General features: G+C 45.0%; 2 protein-coding genes across 2 annotated transcripts; both read left to right on the forward strand.

The window, feature by feature from the left end:
• The first annotated feature begins 833 nt into the window (after positions 1-833).
• LOC148416688 (desmoglein-2.1-like) lies at positions 834-13,888 on the forward strand. The gene is made up of 14 exons (XM_088426431.1): positions 834-909; positions 4,528-4,650; positions 4,756-4,914; positions 6,083-6,224; positions 6,307-6,467; positions 7,446-7,580; positions 7,670-7,855; positions 8,261-8,739; positions 9,088-9,230; positions 9,678-9,899; positions 9,980-10,222; positions 10,593-10,723; positions 10,794-11,039; positions 11,379-13,888. The coding sequence occupies exons 1-14, from the start codon at positions 877-879 to the stop codon at positions 12,486-12,488; spliced, it is 3,513 nt and encodes a 1,170-aa protein (XP_088282557.1). The 5' UTR covers positions 834-876; the 3' UTR covers positions 12,489-13,888.
• Positions 13,889-15,434: 1,546 nt separating this feature from the next.
• LOC148416689 (desmoglein-2.1-like) lies at positions 15,435-23,078 on the forward strand. Its single transcript, XM_088425932.1, has 14 exons — positions 15,435-15,512; positions 15,655-15,759; positions 16,395-16,550; positions 16,662-16,800; positions 17,015-17,184; positions 17,262-17,396; positions 17,543-17,728; positions 18,007-18,497; positions 18,624-18,766; positions 19,720-19,941; positions 20,259-20,498; positions 21,073-21,206; positions 21,311-21,586; positions 21,699-23,078. Exons 1-14 carry the CDS (start codon positions 15,459-15,461, stop codon positions 22,467-22,469), a joined length of 3,222 nt encoding a protein of 1,073 aa, XP_088282058.1. The 5' UTR covers positions 15,435-15,458; the 3' UTR covers positions 22,470-23,078.
• Positions 23,079-23,549: the final 471 nt, after the last annotated feature.

Raw genomic sequence — 23,549 nt, forward strand, 5'->3', positions numbered from 1 at the left:
CTAATACCAAGTACAAATATCGACAGTACTGGACAGTTAAATATACTGAAATGGTTGTTCGATACCGCTTTTTCGGATCGATATCAAGTGCAAGTACTCAACTCGTCACCCTTACCGATATCAAGTATAGCTACCGACAGTACCGGTCAGTTAAATATACCGAAACGATTGTTCGATACCACTTTTTCAGATCGATATCAAGTACAAGTACTCAACTTGTCACCCTTACGATACCAATGTACGATATACAGTCCAATAATGTATCCCGATTCGAAATAAGTTTGAAAGTAAGCCTAAAATTTATAAAATGTGCAAAAAAAATGACTATTCATAACTTAATTAATTGGATTTATTGCCCAATCATATATTTAACATTCCTAGCCAAAATGAAAATATGGCGAATGTTGAGGCGTGGCTAAAAATAATGCCTCAAAATATGCCAAACATTGTAAAATATCAGAAAAAAAAAGACTAAACGCTTTTGTCCCATTATTGTCAACACAAGCATAAACGAGGCACTTTCGCTTCCCCCCCGCGGGCACAAATAAATAACGACTAATAACCACATTTGTCTTTTTATAATCACTTCGCGAAATTGGAATCTGGTAAAAAGAAACGATGGCAGCCATCACTTTTGGAAGCATGAACGGCGAGGCCTGGACAGGACCGACGTGTTTTGGTTCTGCCGTCAGGCCAAATATTTCTCACACGCGCTCGCTAACCTGTCACTGCCTGCTAGGTGTGTGCGGCCAGAACAAAAACACTCCCCCCCCCCCCCCCCCCCCCCCTTGATAAATAAGCCTCCTCCCGGGCCGGGCCGGCTCACATTATCAGGAAGCGACGCCGGGCCTCGTTTGATGGACGCGGACGGCAGTCATGATTCCCATCTTTGTGACGCTGCTTTTATGCGTAAGTAGCAACTCGGACACCTTTTTGACGCTTTTACTGTCGCCGAGCCGACTGTGGAATTTCGGAATGTCAAACCGGGACCTCCTGGGCCTGCGTTAATGCTCCCTACTTTGCGCTGAATGGAATACGTTGTAAAAGTTAGTCGAGCGTTTGGGTGTGTTGATTTTGACATTTTAACGTTTCGGTCCCTGATCGGTGCTTGTCAATGTTGTAAATGCGCTAGCTAGTTGTAAAAAAAAACTGCTGTCAGTTCTCTGTTTAGAAAACACTAAATAGTCTTAAGATTTTGGACCCATGTGCGGTATTTTGTCCAATCCTTCGATTTTTACGTCAAAGACATTTCTCACCCAAGGGAAAGCTTTGAAAGAAGACACTAGGGAGCTGAAATTACACCCAGGTGGTGTCAATGGGTCAAAGTTCAACATAGCATGACCACTTAGCATCAGGCGTATGCCAACCTTTGGATAAAATACTGCTAGAATGATGTGGAAAAAAATGACCCAAAATGGTCAAAGTAATTCCTTGCGCTGTATTTTATCCCAATCTTCTGATCTTTACAAAACAGATGACACTAGGGTGCTGAAATTTCACCCAGGTGGTGTCAATGGGTCAAAGTTCAACATAGCATGACCACTTAGCATCAGGCGTATGCCAACCTTTGGATAAAATACTGCCAGAATGATGTGGAAAAAAATGATCCAAAATGGTCAAAGTAATTCCTTGTGCAGTATTTTATCCCAATCTTCTGATTTTTACATCAAGGGCATTTCACATCAAACGAAAAGTGTTGAAAGAAGTCACTAGGGAGCTGAAATTTCACCCAGATGACGACAACATGTCAAAGTTTGTCATGGCGCGACCACTTAGCTATCACACTATCAGGTGTGTGCCATTCCTTGGATAAAATACTGCCAGAATGATGTGGAAGAAAACAACTCCGAAATGGTCCAAATCTTGCACAAGGTTTAAAAATTTAAGAATTTAGGGTTTGAGGGTTGCTGAAAATAATTCTCAGATATAGCTCAGAACTTTGTAAATGATGTAATAAATAAATAATAAAATGTTGTTCGCATTAGCTTGAAAATAGTGTAAGATATTGGGGAAAATGCAGTCTGGTGTAAGCAGGGGCTCAGCTAGATTTATTTTCTGAGGGGTGGCCCAAAAAAAAATAGATTTCCATCAGAATGTTGTAAATGTAGTCAAATGTTGTTCACATTAGCTTAAAACCGGCGTAAGATTTTGGTAAAAAGGCAGTCAGGTGCAAGGGGTAGGCAGGGGCGTAATTAGATTTTTTTTTTTCTGAGCTAATCATCAGCTAAGCAGACAGTGTTCATTTCGCAACTTTGTCTGTACTTGGCTGAAAACCAAAAATGTTTGTTCAAAATATGACCCGATAAAACATATTTGTGTAGGTCGTTTAGATAAGCATATCATGTTGCAAAGTCTAACTCGCCAACAAGTGCACAATGGTTGTAATTAGGGCCTCACATTTAGGTTTAGCTAACAGGCTAAAGGTTAGTATTAGGGCCTTGTGTTTTTTGTTAGCTTAAAGTTAAAATAAGGGTTATTGTTCGGGACTTGTGTTTCAGGTTAGCTTTAGGGTAAGATTAGATTCCACGCTAATTAAGTTTTGGAGTGCTAAGCCTTCTGAATAGTTTGTTTAGGCTCTGGCATTTAGGGTTAGCGCGAAGCTAAGGAGGAGGTAAGGTTGGGGGCTCACGTTTAGGGTTAGCTTAGGGCTAAGGTTAGATTCCACACTAATTTAGGGTTGGCGTAGGTTTAATATGCTGCTAATTCCTCTGAATAGTTTAAATTTCACGTAGCATCGCAATAGAATAGGGTTAGCGGTAGCATTCCAAACAATTGGGTGTACTTTAGATTTGGTTTAGTGTAGTTTAGGGTCTTGCATTTAGGGTTAGCTCAAAGATAAAGAGGAGGTAAAGCTAGGGGCTCACGTTTAGCGTTAGCTTAGGCCTAAGGTTAGATTCCACACTAATTTAGGGTTGGCGTAGGTTTAATATGCTGCTAATTCCTCTGACTAGTTTAAGTTTCACGTAGCATCGCAATAGAATAGCGTTAGCGGTAGCATTCCAAACAATTGGGTGTACTTTAGATTTGGTTTCGTGTAGTTTAGGGTCTTGCATTTAGGGTTAGCTCAAAGATAAAGAGGAGGTAAAGCTAGGGGCTCACGTTTAGCGTTAGCTTAGGCCTAAGGTTAGATTCCACACTAATTTAGGGTTGGGGTTGGATTAATGTAAGTGCTAAGCCCTCTGGATAGTTTACGTTTCATGTAGCATCGCGTTAGCCGTAGCATTAAAGACTTTACTTGATTTTCATGTTTAGGATGACTATATTGGCTTTAGCTGATCCAAACCTGTCTCCTGGTGCTACGTGGGTGAAGACAAATGAGCGGCAATTCCCCCAGGGAAAGTTTCTTTATGCTGATTCTGTGCATACTTTGCAAACAGCGTGTAGCGACTTGATGATTTTTGTCAGGCCATGGATGCGCTGCCACGCCCGTTTTTGTGGGTTTTGTCGCCGTTACTCACCTGTTCGCATGCCCCGGCAAGGAGTTTAGTCTGTGGGTGTGGCGGGTAGACAGGCCGCTTGGGTGTGTCGCTAGCTTTCACGTGTGGCTGCTAGCATGCCGTGAGATATTCGCTCGGGACTTTTGTGTTAGGGTGAGAATTGAGGATTAGCGTTCATGCTAGGTTGCTAGTTTGGTTTTTAACATGTCACCAATGCAGTTTTTGTATGTTAGGGTGTTATACTTAAGGTGTTATGATATAATAAGCAATAATGGTTGTTTTCAAGGGGAAGTTTTATGAACATTATAATTAGCATTAGCGATACTTCTGTTTCGTGCTCGTTGGCTTATTACTATGGCTTTAATTTCGCTGTCTGTTGACAAGAGCACGGTTGTGTGACAATTGTCAGCATGTCGCCGCCTCAACTTCCAGTTGCAGGCTCGACAGGTTTGTCCGCATTCAGTGCCGGCGGACATCAGGCTAACACAACAGTGAGAAAAAAAACATTACAGGAGACTTTATTTGAAGCAATTGCACATGCCTCCATATATATATATGTATATATATATACGCAACCATAAATACTATAGCATATGTAAATGCCATTGTGAATGTAAACAAAAAGCAGCAAGCATAGTCAACAGCGTTATATAAGTGAAAGGCATTGATATTAGTCTGCAATATAATATGAATTAACTACACAGGTATCTACAAATACTATACAAAGGAACTACGTACATCCAAAAAAGGCTGCAAGCATAGTCAGCAGCATTATATGAATTGATTACACGGGCGTCCGCAACTACTACACAAATTGACTGCAATCATCCATAAAAACTAGAATCCATACTGTAAATACACAAAAGTCAGCAAGCGTACTCAATGGCGTTTTATGAGGAAAAAGAGACAGGACTAATCTGCTGCATTTTTAGTTTTCACAACTACTATACAAATTGACTGTGAATACATCTATAAATACTTTATCATACATAAATACACATAAGGCAGTAGGTTTAGTCAGCATTGTCATTATGTGACAAGTACACATGCATAAACGTCTCTGTGATTTTTTTTTTTTCTTTTTTCTCAGCTCCAAACGTTTGCCCCGCTGGAGGCTGGTGAAGTCCTTTCAAGACATAAAAGGCACTGGGTACCGCCGCCAAAACCTCTCAAGGAAAACACCGACTACTCCGATGAGCTCTACGTTGCTAAAGTGAGATCAGTAGTGCAAGCGTCTGGCATCCTTTAGCATTTGATCTGGCGCCCTCGTGTGGCCCAAGAACCAAACAGCAGTATTAATCGACACCGCACCTTTCAGATCCACTCGGACTTCGACAATGGCAAGGGGAACCTGGCGTACTCCTTGGAGGGAGTGGGTGCTAACCAGTACCCCTTCCATCTGTTCGTGGTGGACCCCAGAACCGGCTACATTAAGCTAACCAAAAAGCTGGACAGGGAGGAGATCAGCATGTACAATGTGAGTTGACCGGGGGCCAAGGTTCTAATACAAATAGCATATTCAAATGAAGCTTCAATTCCTCATTTGAAACCCTAATCTGAGTTTGAGATTCTGGACCCTAACTCTGGTTTAAAATGCTACAACACTGGAAAACCTTCACCCAAAGAAGGCTTCAGATCCTAATTCGAAACCGAGCCTCGCCTTGAAACCCAACTATGGTCTGAAAATCTTGAAATTCCAGACAAGGCTTCCAATCATTTGAAATCTTAAATCCATGCGCAAAACCCAAACCCTCGTTTTAAACCCTAATCATAGACAGAAACCATAACCCAGACTTAAAAAAAAAATCCCTACTCCAGGTTTAATGCAGTAGAAAAGGTTTTAAACATTATTTGGAACCCTAAACCAGGTTTGGTACCCTACCCCTGACTCGGAATGGCAATTAAGACCACAAATCAGTCTCAAAAGCTAACCCTAACCCCTTCCTTGAAACAACTAAGTTCTGAAAACCTAACCCAGTCTTGAAACTCGGGACAAGGCTTCCAATTATTTGAAATCTTAAATCCACGCGCAAAACCCTGATTTGAAACCCAACCGTTTTCAAACCCTAATTTGTGTTCAAAACCCTAATCAAGTTCTTTAGCTATAACCCAGACTTGAAACCTTAATCCTGATTCAAAACCATTATTTAAAACATACCTTTTGATTGAAATTTCGAGCACTATTTTGACACTCTTACCCTTGCTTAAAAGCCCAAATAAGGCTCTAAAAGCTGGAAACCATGCTTGAAAGTCTAATTTAAAACCCTAATCCAAGTCCAAGCCATGGACAAGGCTTCAAATAATATTTGAAACCCTAATCACGGCTCAAACATTGAATGGGAAACTGACCTTTTGCTTGAAAATCTCGGGTTAGGACCTTGTATAACTCATTCAATACCAAAGACGTGTTTATACGTCTTTACAGAGTCCAGACGTTCAACCACAGTTTGTTTGTTTTGTTTTTTTTTCTTCAAATATTAGGGTAGGGTATTTAGGTGCCTGAAAACAACTAGCATTGACTGAAATAAAACCAAGTCTCAAACCAACTTAAAAACCCAACGTTTGTTTGAAACCCTAAGCCAAGCTCGAAGCCTAAATTCGCTTTGATCGAAGTCCTAATCGCAAACCCTACCCCTGGCTTGCAGCTGTCGGGCGTGGCCACCTACACGGACGGCAGGCAGGCGGAGAAGAACATCGACATCCGCTTCAAGGTGCTGGACGAGAACGACAACGCCCCCGTCTTCGGCGTCATCCCCGCCGGCTCGGTCAACGAGCGCAGCGGCGTAGGTGAGCGCAACGGGTCGCTCGGGCGGGGTGGCGCTCGGCCGCGGTTCGCGCCTAATCGCTCGCTCTCTGCGGCTGCTTTTAGGAACGTACGTGATGAAGATCAGCGCCACCGACGCCGACGAGCCGGGAAATCCCAACTCTCAGATCGCCTACAGCCTGGTGTCGCAGGATCCGCCCGACGACATGTTCTACATGGAGAAAGATGGCACCATCTACGTCAAGCGTACCAACTTGGACAGAGAGGTATGGCGTGAACACACTACCTTGAAACCCTAATCCCTGAGGCTCCCGACGGCAGTAAACACTGACTGTGGCTGAGTTCCAACACTAATCAACAAACGCTACCTCAGTCTTAAAAGCCTCATTTGGAATGCTACCAAGAGTAGGGTTTGACATTTAAAACCCTACCGTTATTTATCCTCATTTAAAACCTTATCGAAAACTCGATTCTCCCCTTTAGAGGCGAACGGAGTTCTAAAACCCTGATTTGAAACCATAACTGTTTGAAATCCTTACCCAGGCTTCAAACCCTCAGCCAATATTAAAAATTTGAAACCATAAACCTAAAAATATATCCTACCCAGACTTAAAACCCCAATTTGAAAGGGTTGTCCTTGTTTTTAACCATAACCAAGACTCATTTGCAACCCTAACCCAGGCTTAAAAGTTCCTCAACTAACACTCCTAAAATGCGATTTAAAAATCCTTAGTCCTGTTAAAACCCGAAATCCTAACTGGAAGCACAGACTTAAAACCCTACTTTAAAGCTCTGGCCTTGTTTGAAACCCTCACCAATGTTTTAAACCTTAATTTGTAACCCTGACCCTGTCTTGAGACCTTAACTAACTCAAAATGCTAACTTAATACTCCAACCCTAAACTAGTCTTGAAATCCACTTATGAAACCTTAACCCTTGCTTCAAACCAAAAACCCAGACATGCTTGAAACCCTAATTTGATACCCCTGCTTGAAGCATTACCCGTATCTTTATATCTGAATTTCTAATCTTTACCTTGTCTTAAAATCCAATTGAACACTCTTGAAATGCTCATTTAAAACCCTAAACCTTCACTGGAAACAGAAACTCTAAACCCTAATTTGATTCTCACAGCCTTTCTCGAAACCTGAACCGTGTACCCTAACCTAAGCCCGGAATCATACTTTGAACTGCCTCTTGCATTTTTTTTTTTTAACTCTGCTGCCCTTTGTTTGACCTTTCAGAAATCAGAGCAGTACACACTTACGGTGAAGGGTTCAGACCTGAACGGGGCGCCGGGTGGGAACAGCGCCACCAGCACCGCCGTGGTTAAGCTCCTTGACGTCAACGATAACCAACCCACCCTGGAAAAAAGCATGGTAAATGTGATCAAATCAAATATATATATATATATACAGTATATTCTATGGAGTCTGTTGTCTCACGTCCCGATTTGGTCTCCCGGCAGTACGAGGGCAGTATCGAGGAGAACACGCAAGGCGTGGAGGTGATGCGCATCAAAGCCCAAGACCTGGACCTGCACGGGACGGACAACTGGAAAAGCATCTTCAAGATCGTCAAGGGCAACGAGGCCGGCTACTTCAGCATGATCACCGACTCCGAGACCAACGAGGGCGTCCTCATGCTTGATAAGGTACCCAAACTTGTCAGGAGATCTTGTGGCGCCCGCAGCAAGTCAAATGGAAGGCATGAACGCCCCCTACTGATCATTAGCTAAAACTGTCAAATTAGCATCCATTAGTTTGAAATTCCAAAAATCACCTTGAAAACTTAAAGGGGAAGTCAAGTTTTTTTTTTTTCAATATGTTCTATGCATTTTCACTAGTCTAGGCACAGCATTCTCATTAATATTGCATTTTTTAAATAAATACGTTTTCATCCACATCAACGGGCGGACATTTTGCCACCTGACTTTGAGTAGTCACCGATATCGATACCAAGTATCCTGATCATGAAACGTCCACAAGCTGACACTGGCGAGTACCAAAAGCTTAAAAAGGTGAACTTGCAATCAACGAGCGCCTGTCTTCCGTTCCAGGCTGTGGATTACGAGGACGTGAAGAACTTGGACCTTGGAATCGCCGTGCTAAACACGGCGCCGCCCTTTGACCCATCTGACCCATCCACGTTTAATGTCGCATTTGGTGGAGGAGGAGGCGGAGGAGGCGGAGGAGGTGGAGGAGGTGGTGGGGGAGGAGGTGGAGGAGGAGGTGGTGGAGGCGGCGGCGGAGGAGGAGGAGGAGGAGGAGGAAGTACTACCACTACCACCAGCTGGTTACAAGGTTTCAACACCGGCATGACGAGTACAACCGGAGGAGTGACGTGGAAAGGCACCACGTACAAAACCTACCCCATCAAAATCAACGTCAAGAACCAACGCGAGGGTCCGCACTTTGACCCCAAAGTCAAAGTCATCACCATGTCGGAGGGAGGCAGCTCCACCTTCAGCACCAGCAATATCATCACTCGCTACGCCGCGCTGGACGGCGACACGGGGAAACCGGCCGAGAACGTCCGGTGAGGGTCCTTCACAAACCCGCTGCTCTCCAAAATCATTTTGACGGCATTTTTACCAAAACGGTGCACCTGATAAAACGGTGCGCCTTATAATCCAGTGCAGTCTATATCAAGGGCGGCAAACATCGGAGTTTACCACCACTGGTTACTGTGTGTTTAAATATAACGCTATATAAATGTAAGGCTTTATTATTATCATGTAAAATTTACATTTTAACCAAGTGGTCCCCTCATATTGGCCCGGATAAAGATTAAGATGGATACATTTCGCAAAGACAACGTGTATTTTTGTCCGTAAAAAGTACACGCAGTTCTGAAAGAGACTTAAGTACGTGTTCTGTTTTGCAGGTACGTTAAAGGTTTAGATCCTGACAACTGGCTCACCATTGACCCAGAGACGGCTGATATCAGACTGAACAAGATGCCCGACAGAGAGTCGGCTTTGCTGGTGAACGGAACCTACTACGCCAAAATCCTCTGTGTTTCCGAAGGTACTCTTCTTGACCCTCGTGTCGGTTCACTCCAGAATACTTTGAAGTCCTGAATACAATCTTTTCTTGTAGAAATGGTAAAAAAAAAACAAAAAAAACACTTGAGTCACTTTTGGAGTCTCCTGTCCTGTTTTTTCTAATCCTAAAACTCTGTTTTGAGAGATGATCCACAATGCAGAGATGGGTGTTCCTTAGAGGTTTCATCAGAGGTTTCTTTTGGGCACCAATACCTTTTTTTTTTTCACCGTACTATACCTTTTTTTTCACCGTACTTATCACTCTTGTGTTTACCAGTACATCCACAAACTGTGACTGTATTCCACCCTCTTGAAACATTACCACAACATTTATCAAGCATTTTTTGTCTACTTTTTAGTCAGTGGAACACTACATCTACTACACCCAGAAAAAGATACCAATTCATGCCGCTCTATTCCGCACCAACAGATAACCCCTCGAGCACCGCCACCGGAACCGTGGCGATCCAGGTGGAAGACTTCAACGACCATTGCCCCACCCTGACCAGTACTCTGGAGACCCTGTGCCTTCCCGACGACGCCGTTATCGTCAGCGCCGTCGACGAAGACGACTTCCCCAACGGGGCGCCTTTTCACTTTGAAATCATCCCGGAGGGAACTCAGGGAAAGTGGCAGTTGGAGCATCTCAATGGTGAGGAGACTCCGTCTGGTCCGTTTTGGCTCTGGTTCGACTTTCATCTTCAAGTCTCGTATTTGAATTTATGCGGGCAGATACTGCGGCCATCCTTCGGGTACAGCAGTCCCTTTTTCCTGGCCTCCACGAGGTGGAGTTATTGATTAAGGATGAGCAAGGAGAGGCGTGCCCAGAACCGCAGAAAGTGACGGTCCAGGCCTGCACCTGCGAAGATGGAGTGATTTGCGGAAAACGAGGTGGAAGAGGTCAGCCCAACAAGTCGTCCGAGTTGGGACCCGCAGGCATTGGACTGCTGCTACTGGGTCTTCTGCTACTACTGCGTAAGTTGAAAATGGTCCTGATTGATATGCTTGAGTCAGGATTGTGGTCAGGATCAACTTTATCGAGTCCAAGTCGAGTTCAAGTCAAAAATGTTCAAATCGTAGTCAGGTCAGAGTCCACAAAGTCTAAGTCCAACTCCAGATGAGCTCAAGAGTGAATATTAAAACAGAATAATCCTAAAGGTTTTACGTGGTGCCAGACAGAGCGTTTTCTTTGTTGTTTTTTTTTGGTCTTCCACACAGCTGTATGACGTCATTCTACTTGTTCGATCATTTACTTTCCAAGCAATGACAGAGACATTAGTAGGATACTATTTAAATCCAAAATTTGGAGTCTGGCTAAACAAAATATTTTTTCTTCTTCCCACAGTCTTCCTCTTACTGCTACTCTTCTGCCAATGCGGTGGAGCCGCAGGCCCAGCGGGAAACTTTATCGACATGCCCTCTGACACCAAATCGTACCTCATTAATTACCGTACAGAAGGCCAAGGAGAGAACACGGTGTGTACTGGAAAATGTTCTGATCTTCTGGGAAAAAAAACATATTCTGACACTCTTCATTCTGTCGCAGGAGGTGCCGCTCATGAACATGCCCACGCAAGTGGACGCCGTGGACATCCAAAAACAGGACGCGCAATTATACGCCGACGTGGGCAACATGCATGGCTATCAGGAGGACTTCTCCACTATCAAAAGAGATACCACTATGGGGATGAGAAACCAGAAAAGGATGTACTCGGAGTTCCAACGAGAATCGGGGGCAACTTATGACGATATGGGTCTGCCGCGACACATCCTTGCGCAATACTACGCTCAGGTGTGGACTTGTCTCTTCGTATGACCCACTCGGAAGTGTCAAAACTTCTCCAACTTTATTTCATTGGCCGTAGGGCTTGGCGATATGGCCCGAAAAAAAATCACAATTCTGGAACTACTAATTTTTGTGCCATTTTTGCAAAATCTCAATTTTACAATTTAGCTCATTTTCAAGTCTTACATTTTAAAAATGACAGACAAATTCAATGAACCTCCCAGCCCTAAAGAGAAGATACTTGTATAGAAAAAGTCTAGTCAGCTACATTGAAGTACTGATAAATATTTTCTAATATCTCTGAGACCCAGTGATCAAAACTTGAAATTTGTCTTCAATCAACAGAAAATGAGCGGTGGAGGAGAAGACCTGGCGGTGAAGGACGCGCTCTTGGTGTACGACAACGAGGGCCAGGGCTCCCTGGCCGGCTCGGTGGGCTGCTGCAGCCTCCTGGAGAACGACAACGACCTGCAGTTCCTCGACGACCTGGGCCCCAAGTTCAGAACCCTGGCGGAAGTGTGTGGCGGCAAGAAGATCGAAGCGGAAGTCGTTCCGCCGACTAAAGTCGTGATCGAACCCAAGCTGGAACTCCCCAAGCTTCCGCCGGTTGTCCCCAGAGTGGACCAGACGGTGACTCAGGTGGTGAAGGAAAACACGACCAAGCGGAACCAAGGGAGAACCACGGTGATCGAAACGGTGGAGAACCCGAACCAGATGTTGCTGCTCCAGCAGCAGCAGCCCGTCTACTACACCGCCGCCGCGCCCATGCTGCAGCCCATGCAGTACGTGGTCCAACCGCAAGTCCAGAACACCGTGCTCCTGGCTGAGGCGCCGACCACCAACCTCCAGGGCGTGATGTTGGCGGCTCCCCAAGGCATGCTGGTACAAGGTCAAACAAGCCAAGCCCCTGGAATGGTTCTGGTTTCCGGTACCCCTGGATCACCGACGCAAGGCATGATTGTCCAAGGACAGACGGTGGTATCCGGCGGACAGACCCAAGGCCCCGGCCTGGTACTGGTTACTAATAACCCGGGCTCTCCGACGCAAGGAGTGGTGGTCCAAGGAAAGAAATTGATCTCCGGAAAACAAGCCCAGGGACCCGGTATGATGCTGGTCACTGGCACCCAGGCGGGAACCTTACCGAGTGTGACCCTTCAGGGAAAATCCACGCTATCCAGGGGCGGTTCTGACAACCTGATCAACGCCGGGACCCTCTCCAGCTCCCAGACCGTAATAGACGGCAAGGTCCCCATGGGGAAAGTGGTGAAGACCAGCAAAACCACCATCAAACAAGGCGGCGTGGCCTCCGTCCCGTTGCCAGACCTCGGCGTTCCCCAGATGAGCAACATCTCAGGAGCTCAGAGCACCACCGTGATGTCATCCGGCACCGGCGTCAGCAGGATCCCCACATACCGCAAGATGGTGGTTAAGGAGGAGAAGCTCACTGAACTGTGACACGGGGCTAATGACTTTTGAAAGGAACTTTAGTCAAGGCGGTCCCTCAAGTATTTCGGTTTCTTTGGTGGTGGATGTTCTGCAGCAGCCGCGGCTCCGAACCGACGTATGTGTTTCGCTCTTACCTGAGCGACCTCGGTGGAACGTGGAGACCCTAGCAAACGCTTCGAGGAGATCCCGTAGTGCTTTGCAGAGCACTGGAGACCACAGAGTTGACGTTTCTAGGTTCTTCTGGGGTTTTTCAAACCCAAAGTGAGCTAAGTGCTCGGGTATCTTTGGTGGATATGACTGGGCCTCCATGTTTCCGCAAGGAACCAACAGAAAAGATTTCGCTAGATCTCACAACCTGAACGCCACATCTGCAGAAAGTCTGCTGCTTTCCTGGGGAGAATACCTTCACTTTTGTGTCTTCTAAGGGGAACTTATATTTTATTTTCTTTCATTTAAACTGGGCATGGGAGAGTACCGGTACTAGGTATCGGTATCGAGCCGATACCAGGCCTTATTTTGAGGTATTGTTACTTGCGGCACAATTTTTGAGGAAATTTTATGTATCAAAATTAGGTATGTTGGATACCACTTTTCTTTAGACTTATAAAAGTGTGAGTACGCAATTCCTGAGTAGTGAGTACTCAATTCCTGAGTAGTCACTGATACCATGTATCGATACCACTAGCACTTTGATGAATTCCTGGGGTTGTGTCCCCATGCTCCAAAATTGGAAAATCTAAGGCATATAAAAATTTCAAACAAGGTGTTATGAAAAATAACTGTAAAATTACATTTAAAACTGAAATGCAGAGGTAAAAATGAAAGAATTTACATGGTGATTAAGTTTTGTTTGTTTTTTGTGCCCTAAAAATGAAAACACGGTTTATGTGCTGTATAATGCACACCGGATTAAAAGGCACACTGTCATCTTTTGAGAAAATTCAAGGATTTTAGGTGCGCCTTATAGAGTGAACAATACGGTAACCGAATAATCAAGAAGTTTAGCCCACAGCAATCGGTATTCAGGGAGACTCATTGCAGCTTTGCTTACCTTATCTTAACATTACACTTTGGGTTGAAAATTTGAGGAATATGCTTTGGTCCATTTTGGTTATTTTTCATTCAAGATTTGGTCTTCTGTTGCTGTTTAATATTCTGCTGAGTGGTGAGCAAAAATGGCTACGGATCTGCTCTACGTATATACATATATTGACGTATACGTATATTGATGCCCTGGATGCTTATGGATGTGTATTGTACAATGGTGGGCTCATTGAATGTTTTTCATAAGTCAGGAGGAGGTTTTGATTGTCTTTTTATTTGTATTTTTTTTTTTTTTTACCAGCAGTTCTTTTTGATTGAAGATGTTTTCTATAGCAAAATAAAAAGACGAGGCGGCCAGATTCAAACGTGTGACTGCTTCTTTGAGCTCGTGAAACTCGTCGGACTTGTTTTGGATGACTTTTAATTATTACGCCGCTCCGTAAAGGCCTTTTCGCACTGCTCTTGGTTTTTATGGTCTTCTAGTAAGGAGGGTGCGAGGTACAGGGATGGATGATGGTGTCCCGAGGCAGGGTTGCCCATATTTGGACATGGTTGCCTAGCAACCAAGCCGGAAGTAGCCTGGAGGCTTTTTCCTCTTGGTTTGGATGTGAAGTAGAACATACTTTGTTTCGTTTCTCTTGGGTCACAGAGCTCGGAATATGGGACCCCCACCCACACACACACGCACACACACACGCAAACACACACTCACAGGGCTTTTATATCATAGTGGGGGCATCCCATTGATATAGTAGGCCCGAAGCCTTACCTTATTCCTAACCCTAATCACAATCAAATTCAAACCTCTAACTCTAAAAGCTATTTTTGTCCCTCAAAAAGAGGTGTGAACTTGGGGATCCACTAAATTGGCCCCCACTAGTACAGAAGTCTCCACAAAAACAGTAAAACTCGAAATTTGCCGTCTCTGACCCTACAGTGCGCCACGCGCCCCTGCCGGGACCTGCACGAGGTGCTTGACTCCTCGTGCCGGCCTCCTTTTGAACCCCTGTGTGAGGTGCCTCTCAAGTGGGTTTCTCTGAAGACTACGTTTTTGCTCGCCGTTGTCTCGGCCAAACGAGTTGGGGAATTGCATGCCCTTTCTGTCAGCCTTTCTGTATCAAGCGGCGCCCCGATGGAGGTGCGGTCACTCTGTGGCCGCTTTCGTTCCGAAGGTGCCATCCTCTTCCTTTGTCAACAAACCTTTGCGCATCGCTCGTTTTGCGCCCCCGCCTAGAGACGCCGGGACCTCTGCCGACCTCTTGTGGCCTGTGCGGGCACTGCGTTTTTATGCGGATGCTACGGCGTCGTTTCGTAAGTCGTCTCAGCTTTTCGTTTCGTACGGGGGACCTTCCAAAGGTTCCCTTCTTTCCAAACGTTTGTCTCACTGGATCGTTCGCGTGATCACGCATGCTTGCGGGGATTTGGAACACCGCTTGCCTTCGGGAATCTGCGTCCATTCTACTAGGAGTGTCGCGACTTCTTGGGCTGGACTGAAAGGGGTTCCCTTGGAGCATGTTTGTGCTGCTGCTTCCTGGAACATCACCTGGCGCTTTTTCCAGGTTCGACTGTGTGGATGTTGCTGCCCCCAACCCTCCGTCTGTGGTCCTGGGCTGCTCAGGGGGCGTCTACGTGAGGTTGAGGTGAGTGCCGGGGTCTCCTTGTGACCTCAGTGTTCTCCGTGCTTTTAGCACCGCCTCTGGCGGTCTGGAGGGGCTCACAGAACCGCTGTTACATACGTAACTGTCGTTCTGTTGTTCAGTTGAAAGAATTTAACATTTGAAAAAGTGACACACCCTAAGGAGGAGGAAGGGGTGGTGTCGTTCGGGGGCGGGGGATCCTTTTAAGAAGCATCCACCTTTAGCGCTGCCACAGTCCACACTTCCAACCTCAGCAAGACGCTCCGCGGACGAAATTGCCTCGGCCTTCCTCGCAGACATGATCCGGCTCGCATCTGCCGGGTTCTGTAGACTCATGATCTTCATGATGATGGTAAGGCTCCACAAACACGTTCAAATTATTCTATTCCTCCAACTAAAAAAAAATGTATTCGGCAGTTGTAACTTTTACATTTTATTTGCATGTTAATTACTAGTAACTGAGTTGTTGTTAGAACTTGTTTGGATGCTTTCAGGCGTTCACTCCAGCCGATGTGAAAAGGACTAAGCGAGAGTGGATCATTCCTCCCACCAAGCTGATGGAGAACGTGGACTACACGGCCAGAGAGTTCATCGCTAAGGTCAAATCTTTGGGGTCTTGGATGCGGTTTGTAAAGGGGCTTTAAAAACAGCAACTCACAAAAAAATAATAAGACTTTAGTCTTTGGTACAGTGTAATATTTTGAGTATAAAATGTAGGCGTTTTGAGATCTTAGTTTGATGGCATCCTATGGTCTCGTGTGATGGTGACTTTAGTCTCTCATATGGTGTCCTTAAGTCTAATGTGCAGGGTCTTTGATGTAGCATGTTTACGGTTTTTGATAGGGTTCTTAAGGCCTAAGGGTTCTTAGGGAATTTGGTGTCTTCAGGTATTTATGTATAGTATCTTTCAAAAAGTATGATGGCATTATCAAGTCAAGACTAGACTCTTTGATGCAGTATTTTAGGTTTCTTCTTAACTATAGTTTAGTGTTTAGTGAATTTAGGTTCTTCAAGGCATGTTTTGGGTCTTAGATGCAATATGATGGATTTAAGGAGTTGCAGGTTTCAATCATTACAACAACCATTTGGGACATGTAGGACACCTCTCTGTTATTTGAGTTTGAGGCAACATAATTGGCCAGTTGGTTGGACGCGAGAGGCTCCTCAAATTTTGAAAGCCAGATTTGCGATGTGATGTTTTCGTTAAATGTCAAAATTCAATTTTTATCCTCAGATCCGGTCAGACAAGGACAAATACGCCAAGGTGGAGTACTTCCTGTCCGGACCGGGAGCCGACAAGCCTCCCTACAATCTATTTGTGGTGGACCCCAAGACTGGCTTTGTGCGTGTCACTGGGCTTTTGGATCGGGAGCAATTTTCTGTCTTCAATGTAAGTTACTTAGTTTTTCATAATAAATATATTTTTCTTGGGGAATTATGGAACACCAGTAATTTGAAGCGCTGCCACCTAGAGTCAAATATGTATCCCTGCGGTTTACAGTTAACAGGAGGTGCTCGATATCACGACGGGACAGAGGCCGAGGAGGCCGTCCCGTTGATCGTCACGGTCCTGGACCAGAATGACCAAACGCCAGTTTTTCAGCTGCATTCAGGCAACGTCACAGAGGCCAGCAAAGAAGGTAAATCTGGCAGCGATCTTTGGAATCATTTCAGATCTTTCAAATGAAGTGAAACAAAGCCAAAACTTTTGGGGTATACCTGGTAAGACAACCCTGAACACATTTTTTTTTTTCTCAGGGTCAATGGTAGTCCAGAAGTACCTTGGTGGTTATTGTTTAAAAACGGTCAGTCGAGGAATCAAATGTTGTACTCAAGTTGTCCGTGCTCTTCCAGGGACTTTTGTTATGCAAATCAGCGGCACAGACGATGACCAAGCGGGAACGATCAATTCTGAGATAGCCTACAGCATCATTAGTCAAGAGCCAGAAGGTCCTGGTCCAATGTTCACCATAGACAGGAAAACTGGCAAACTGTATGTCAACAGTCCATTACTGGACCGAGAGGTAGAACAATTACAACACTCTTGTTCATGGTTTTGTTGGAATTTAATTTCCATTCTTTTTCTTTTCATTTGTGGCAGACAAATGACTTCTACAAACTCATCGTACAGGGGGCGGACTTGGGTGGAGCTCCGGGGGGCCTGGTGGGCACGGGAACTGTGGAGATCAGGGTCCACGATATCAATGACAATGTCCCCACTTTGGAGAAACAGGAGGTTAGAAATTGAAATTCGCCATTGGTTTCTTGTTAAGAGATTTTTTTTTATAACAGTCTAGTGAAAAAGCTCTGCACAGGCGTGTCCTCACATATGTTCCTTCGACTACAAAAAAAAATGGATTTGAACTATGGTTGCATTTTCAGTATACGGGCTCTGTAAATGAAAATGTTCAAGACGTGGTGGTCCTGCGCCTCAAATCTCTGGACAAAGACCTGGAGCACTCCGACAACTGGAAGACCGTCTTCGAAATTGCTAGCGGAAACGAAGAGAATCTTTTTGACATTCGTACCGACGAAGAAACCAACGAGGGCGTTCTGACGCTAATTAAGGTACATACTGCGCGTGCGACGATACCTTGACTTAAGAGGAACTCGACTTATGAGTATCTCCATTTATGAGACATCCATGAACAGTTTTGGGAGTAGGGTTGGATGAGTAAAGTCACTGAGCAGCTGTATAACAAGGGCTGCAAATGGCGCTTTTCAATTGTGGTGTTTTGGGCTAGGTCATTGAATAAATGGAACACATAAGTCATGGTACCGTTGTAGAAAGATGGTGATTTAAACTTAAGTTACAATCAGGTCCATCTTATGTTGTCTTTGAGCAGCCTGTGGACTTTGAAGAAGTCCAGAATCTGGAGTTGGGCCTTCTTATCTCGAACGTGGCCCCCTTTGTCGAAGGGGGTGCCGTGCTGATGGATGTGGATGTCCAGGCCGGAGAGGGGAACCCTTCTTCGGCCGGTCCCACAACGCCGATTGGACCCGGTTCGGGTGCAGGCGCAGGAGTAGCGGTCAGTGTTGCCGCAGGTGCTGCTGGTGGTGTGGGCACAAGTCCTGAAGTTGGCGTGCAAGGAAGCCTGGAGGGCGAAGCCGGTGTAGGAACGGACGTCCGAAAAGGAACTGACATTAAGCCAAAGGCGCCATCTAAAAACTACCCCATCAAGATCACAGTAAACAACATGCCAGAGGATCCAGTGTTCCTACCTGAAACCAAGAACGTGCCCATGTCCGAGGACCCGGAGCAAGTGCCCGAAGACGGTGTGCTCACCGTTTTTCCAGCTCTTGATCCAGACACTGGGAAACCGGCAGAGGATGTCAGGTCAGTCCACGGCCTCTGATGCGGACCTTGGCATAGTTTTGAAAAAACCCTTTCCGGAATCACAATCTCGTGGAAAGAGGGGCTCCGCTTATGATTCTAGTATTTCCTTATCTCGTGGACCCACAGCTACATCAAAGTCTACGATCCGGACAATTGGTTCACCGTGGATAAGGAAACGGCGGAAATCAAACTCAACAAGGTTCCCGACCGAGAGTCGCCCCTCTTGGTGAACGGAACCTACATCGCAAAGATCCTGGCCATCGGCAAAGGTAAATACTTTGAGCGGGAATTTTCAGTATTCAGTCAAAGAGTCTGGAAAACCAAAACTTTAAAAAAATATCCGTTTTGAACAGACTTGTCAAGATTCTAGCTTCATAGAGAATTCTCATGTAGAAGAAGTAAATGGTTCTTCAAAAGCAGATGGTCAGAAAAAGCAACAAAAATGTTATGCTCATGCTTGCTATATAAATCTTTGCCATAACGCAATTCATACACTTTTACATACGAGATCCTTCAAGCGAAGTAGGTCATGTTCGACAGGAGGTCGGCTCGCGTGCGGCACTTGCTTTGTGGAGATGCAGCGCATACAGTATACGAAGATGATAAAAAAGTCCATCGTAAAAACGATTGCCTGCGGAATTTGTGAAATGAAGCTTGCTGGCCTCTGACACGACCTGCCTCGCAACTTTCAACGCTTGACGGCCATAAAACGACAAGGAAAAAAAAACAAGGCCGAGAGACTGTAAAGCAACTATTTTGACAAGTGCGTTTGTCTGTGAGGGCAAATATGTTTACAAGCTCATGACAACATTTTTGAAGTGCTTGACTGTAAGAGTCAATACCCCTTTTCACGCTGTGTCAAACGTAGCTTGGCTAGCATCGATGTAAAAAAAAAACATATCACGGTGTTAAAATTACAGCTCTATTTTTTTCTGTTGAAGGCAATCTATTTTATTTTTGAACAAAATATTGAATGTTTACCACTTTTCTTATAAATGAATGAATAAATAAATACCCCATACATGCAAATAAGGTAATAAAAAAACAGGCATAGCCATCTAATTGTTTTCAGTGGAAGCTTGTTGAGCGAACTCTGCATGCACTAGTGATACCGTATCTCTCCTCCTATTATTGTCAAACTTCACAAAGTAACATATTTTCAAAACAACACTGAATGTTATCCCTTTTTAGACGACTTATTGAAGTTGATTGTGATCCTCAGAAAATCCCCCAAAGACTGCCACGGGCACACTGGCCATCCAGGTGAGCGATTCCAACGATCACTGCCCCACGCTGACCGCCACCCGCACCAGTATGTGCTCAGACCAAAAGACGGTTTATGTCACTGGCCTGGACCAGGACGTCAGCCCCAACGCCGCCCCTTTTACCTTCACGATCATTCCGGATGGGACCCGTGGAAAATGGATACTAGAAGTTATCAACGGTAAGATTTTGGTAGCAATTGGACCAAATCTACGTTTTTCTTGGAAGAACCCCTTGAAATAGCCAAAACAATCTTAAAAATTCAGAATGCTGAATTCCTGTGACTTAAAGAAGTCTGAATAAATTGAAACAGATTTGTCGGGCCACTCGTGACCGACGAGCTACGATTCTGTACACTGTTAGCGATCAGGATATCAAAACAACAGACTAGTCTTTTCTCCTATTTTTTGTTTGATACATGAACTCTTCTTTTATTGAAAACCACAGAGAGCTGTACAATTTAAAGTTCATAAGAATCTCCGAATCTTTATTTCCCAGAGACCAGTGCGGCTCTTCATTCTCAAGAGGCTTTGTGGCCAGGATCCTATCAAGTGTCTGTGGAGGTGGCCGACGCCCAGGGTTTGTCCTGCCCAGACGCCCAAATTTTCACTATGGACGTGTGCACCTGTATCTACGACAAGGATTGCGGCGCACGGACAGCCAGGCTGGGTCGTCCGTTTGCGGAACTTTCCACCACCGCTATCGCAGTGATGCTGCTGACTTTGTGCCTTTTGCTGAGTGAGTATCACTCGATCAGTTAAGGTGGTGTCCTACTGAGGGGCAAACATTGGCTGGTGTCCGTGATTGTAGCATCTCCATTGATCTCCTCCAAAGTTAGTTCAAGGTTCCAGAGGTTGCTACGAATTTGTCAGAGGTTGCCATGTCTTGTGGTGACCTCTGGAGACCTTGCGGTGACCTTGAAAAACCCTGGAGTAGATCAGAAGATTCACAGATACTCTCCAGTGTTCGTCCCTCATTGGACTACCAACTTTTCTTACTTCAAAGGGAAAAACTTCAAGTTTAGATTTGAAATCTAGCTTCTGTGCCGCCAGTCTTGGTACTTTTCCGACACATTTTGTCTCGGGTAACCAACTGGGACAGTCCCAGTTTTGAGCTTTGTGTCCCGACAACCACCATGCATACTACTTGCTGCTGTTGACGTCGAAGCGGTTTGTATTTTTACGATTGACAAGACAGCTGGAAACATGCTCAGAACTGCTTGTTTATATGCGAAAGGGTCGTAAAGACCCTCACCACCACCACCTTCTCTGAGAAGATTCACATTCTTGCGCGTGTTCTTATCTGTCTGCAGTCGTACCTCTTCTGTCGCTCTTTTGCCAATGTGGAAAAACAGGCGCCATCTTCCCTGATCAATTCGACGATCTGCCATTCAACACCAAGGCACAGCTCGTATCGTACCATACCGAGGGCCTAGGCGAGGACAAGGTGGGCCAAGATGTCCTTTTCTTGTTTTGTTTTTTTTTTTTTACAGTTGAAGCCTTTACCCCTCCTACACTTTGAACACACTGAATATATTTAATTCCTTTCAGGAGATGCCCCTCTTCAGTGTCCCTCTCATGTTGGAGAAACAGTATCTCGTTGAGAAAAATGCATCTGGAGACCTTTCGGGTCTTTATCTGGCCACATCGACTTATAATAAATCGATTTCCAAGCTTCAAGAAGTCCATCGAAGTTTCTCGGAGGTCGACGGCAAATTTAGTTGTCGCCTTGGGGTTGGTAACAACTTCCTCAGTAGGCAACACACAGAAGCTGCCTTTGACCACCTGGCACTACCCCAAGCTGTTCTCCAGGACTACTATTCGCAGGTACTGTGGGGTCAATGAGAATGATCTGAAATATTGTTTTAAGGCCTTGAAGCATAGTACTTGTACTCTGTTATTTCTCATCACTGGTTGGTGTTTATTTTCCCCTGAACAGAAGGCGCAGTGCATGGTTCCGGTCAGGGACAATCAGTTGGTGTTTGTCGACGAAGGCTCAGAGTCTCCCGCCGGCTCTGTCGGCTGCTGCAGCCTCTTGGAGTCTGAAAATGACTTGCACTTCCTGGACGACCTGGGACCCAAGTTCAAGACTTTGGCAGAGATCTGTTTCCCCCGATCACCATCGCCCAAGCCTTCGATGAAAGTGTCAGAATCTGTCTTGCCTCAGGTTGTCCCAACAACATTTGGGTTAAAGTGTGAAGCTAACTCTGAGAAGGACATTGATAAGTCCACTTTCAGGTCCAGAACCGATTTGCACTCCCTCGTTAGAAGCAGTGACCATCTAGATCAAACCGTGGTTTTGCAGCATAAACAGCCTCTTTACCTCACCACCAGCTCCATGTTTCAGCCCATGCGGTGTGTAGTTCAACCTCAGATACAGAACACAGTTCTACTGGCAGACAGGATCCCAGCCGCTGATTTTCAGGAGCTCTATGTAGTCAACGGACCCGAGACTCCTTCTTCTGGACTGTTTGTCCCAGAAGTCCATAGTCCTCCCTCTGGGCTAGTCCTCAGTGGGAACCAGAGACCTACTTCTGGACTTGTCATAGCTGAAGTCCAAAACCCTCCCTCCGGGCTTATTGTCAGTAGAGTACCGAGTCCTCCATCTGGACTAGTAGTAGCTGAAGTCATAAGACCTTCCTCAAACAAAAGAACCAAGATGACCCGACCTAGACTTAGTAGTCAAAGAACTCCAAAGATTTCCCACTGAGGCTGTTGTCAGCTTGGGTCCTTTCTTAATTAGGCACACCAGACGGAGCCCAATCCCCACAGTCTTTTCATCAAATTGCCTACTACCCAAGTCAGCTGGGATCTTTCTTTACTTGGCGGTATTTTTGATAAGTATACTGTACGTTGTTGCTATATTGTTAGCCGGGTGTGGTGATGGTTTGCATTTTTTGTGGAGGATTGTTTCCCAACAGGTCCAGGGATGTAGTCCAAAAGGTCCAGAACCTTATATTACGTTTATTATAGGTAATGGCACTCAAGGTTACTGAGAGGGGTTACGCTTTTTGAAGAGTAGGACTCCAAGAAAATGTGTCTCAAACATCGGTTGGGGACATGGCAAATGGAGTCATTGAGACTTTGGAAATTGATGATAGGTGTAAAAAGGTTGAGATGTAGCAAATCATGATGGATTCTAAACAGATATGATTGATTTTATTTAGTTGTGGTTCAGACTCCGTAATTGGACTTGGCAGTGGACTCAGTCTTCAAAGGTCAGTCCAGGACTTTTGTCAACAAAATGCTTTGAATATGTATTTTCTTTTGATAGTTGTGAGAGCTACGCTGTTAGCATCGCATGCTAACTGCTACTGATTGCCAGCTGGTAATACTTGCATGATTGTTGATCTCATGAGTTATTACTTACATCATTGGCTTCTAACCTTAAGAATAAAGACTTTATGATGGTGATTTACTGTCCTTAACTTATTTTTCATAAAATCTGAGATACTTTGGATCAAATTGAATAATTTGGCAAGATGAGCTGAAAAAAAACGGTGTTTAAACGGTGGTTTATTCACATTGTGATGCAGTGCAGATATTTGACCAAGGAGGGCGCTATTCTTACACCAATAATGGTAATTCTGTTATGAGGTTTTGTGCTGGCTCTAAGGAGGGCAGATGAAGTCCTTGGTGGGAGTCGCAGTTATTATTTTTACCCTGCGTGTGTGTGCATGCTTCGTTAATTGACAATTGACGATGTACCTAATGAAGTGTCCTTCATGCTGTTGTTTTGTTCATCCTCCCACTCGAAAACTAATCTGCAGCTAATCAGCATCCTGATGAC

Source organism: Hippichthys cyanospilos, chromosome 10, assembly GCF_059441005.1.
Source record: "Hippichthys cyanospilos isolate Australia breed blue-spotted pipefish chromosome 10, RoL_Hcya_1.0, whole genome shotgun sequence".
In the NCBI taxonomy this organism is placed as follows: Eukaryota; Metazoa; Chordata; class Actinopteri; order Syngnathiformes; family Syngnathidae; genus Hippichthys; species Hippichthys cyanospilos.

Excerpts from the sequence above, each read along its gene's own strand:
- LOC148416688 (XM_088426431.1), top strand. The coding sequence starts at position 877 with ATGATTCCCATCTTTGTGACGCTGCTTTTATGC. Across the intron at positions 910-4,527 it reads TTGTGACGCTGCTTTTATGC|CTCCAAACGTTTGCCCCGCT; the intron begins GTAAGTAGCAAC and ends CTTTTTTCTCAG. Across the intron at positions 7,856-8,260 it reads GCGTCCTCATGCTTGATAAG|GCTGTGGATTACGAGGACGT; the intron begins GTACCCAAACTT and ends CTTCCGTTCCAG.
- LOC148416689 (XM_088425932.1), top strand. The coding sequence starts at position 15,459 with ATGATCCGGCTCGCATCTGCCGGGTTCTGTAGACTCATGATCTTCATG. Across the intron at positions 15,760-16,394 it reads CCAGAGAGTTCATCGCTAAG|ATCCGGTCAGACAAGGACAA; the intron begins GTCAAATCTTTG and ends TTTTATCCTCAG. Across the intron at positions 21,587-21,698 it reads TCCAGGACTACTATTCGCAG|AAGGCGCAGTGCATGGTTCC; the intron begins GTACTGTGGGGT and ends TCCCCTGAACAG.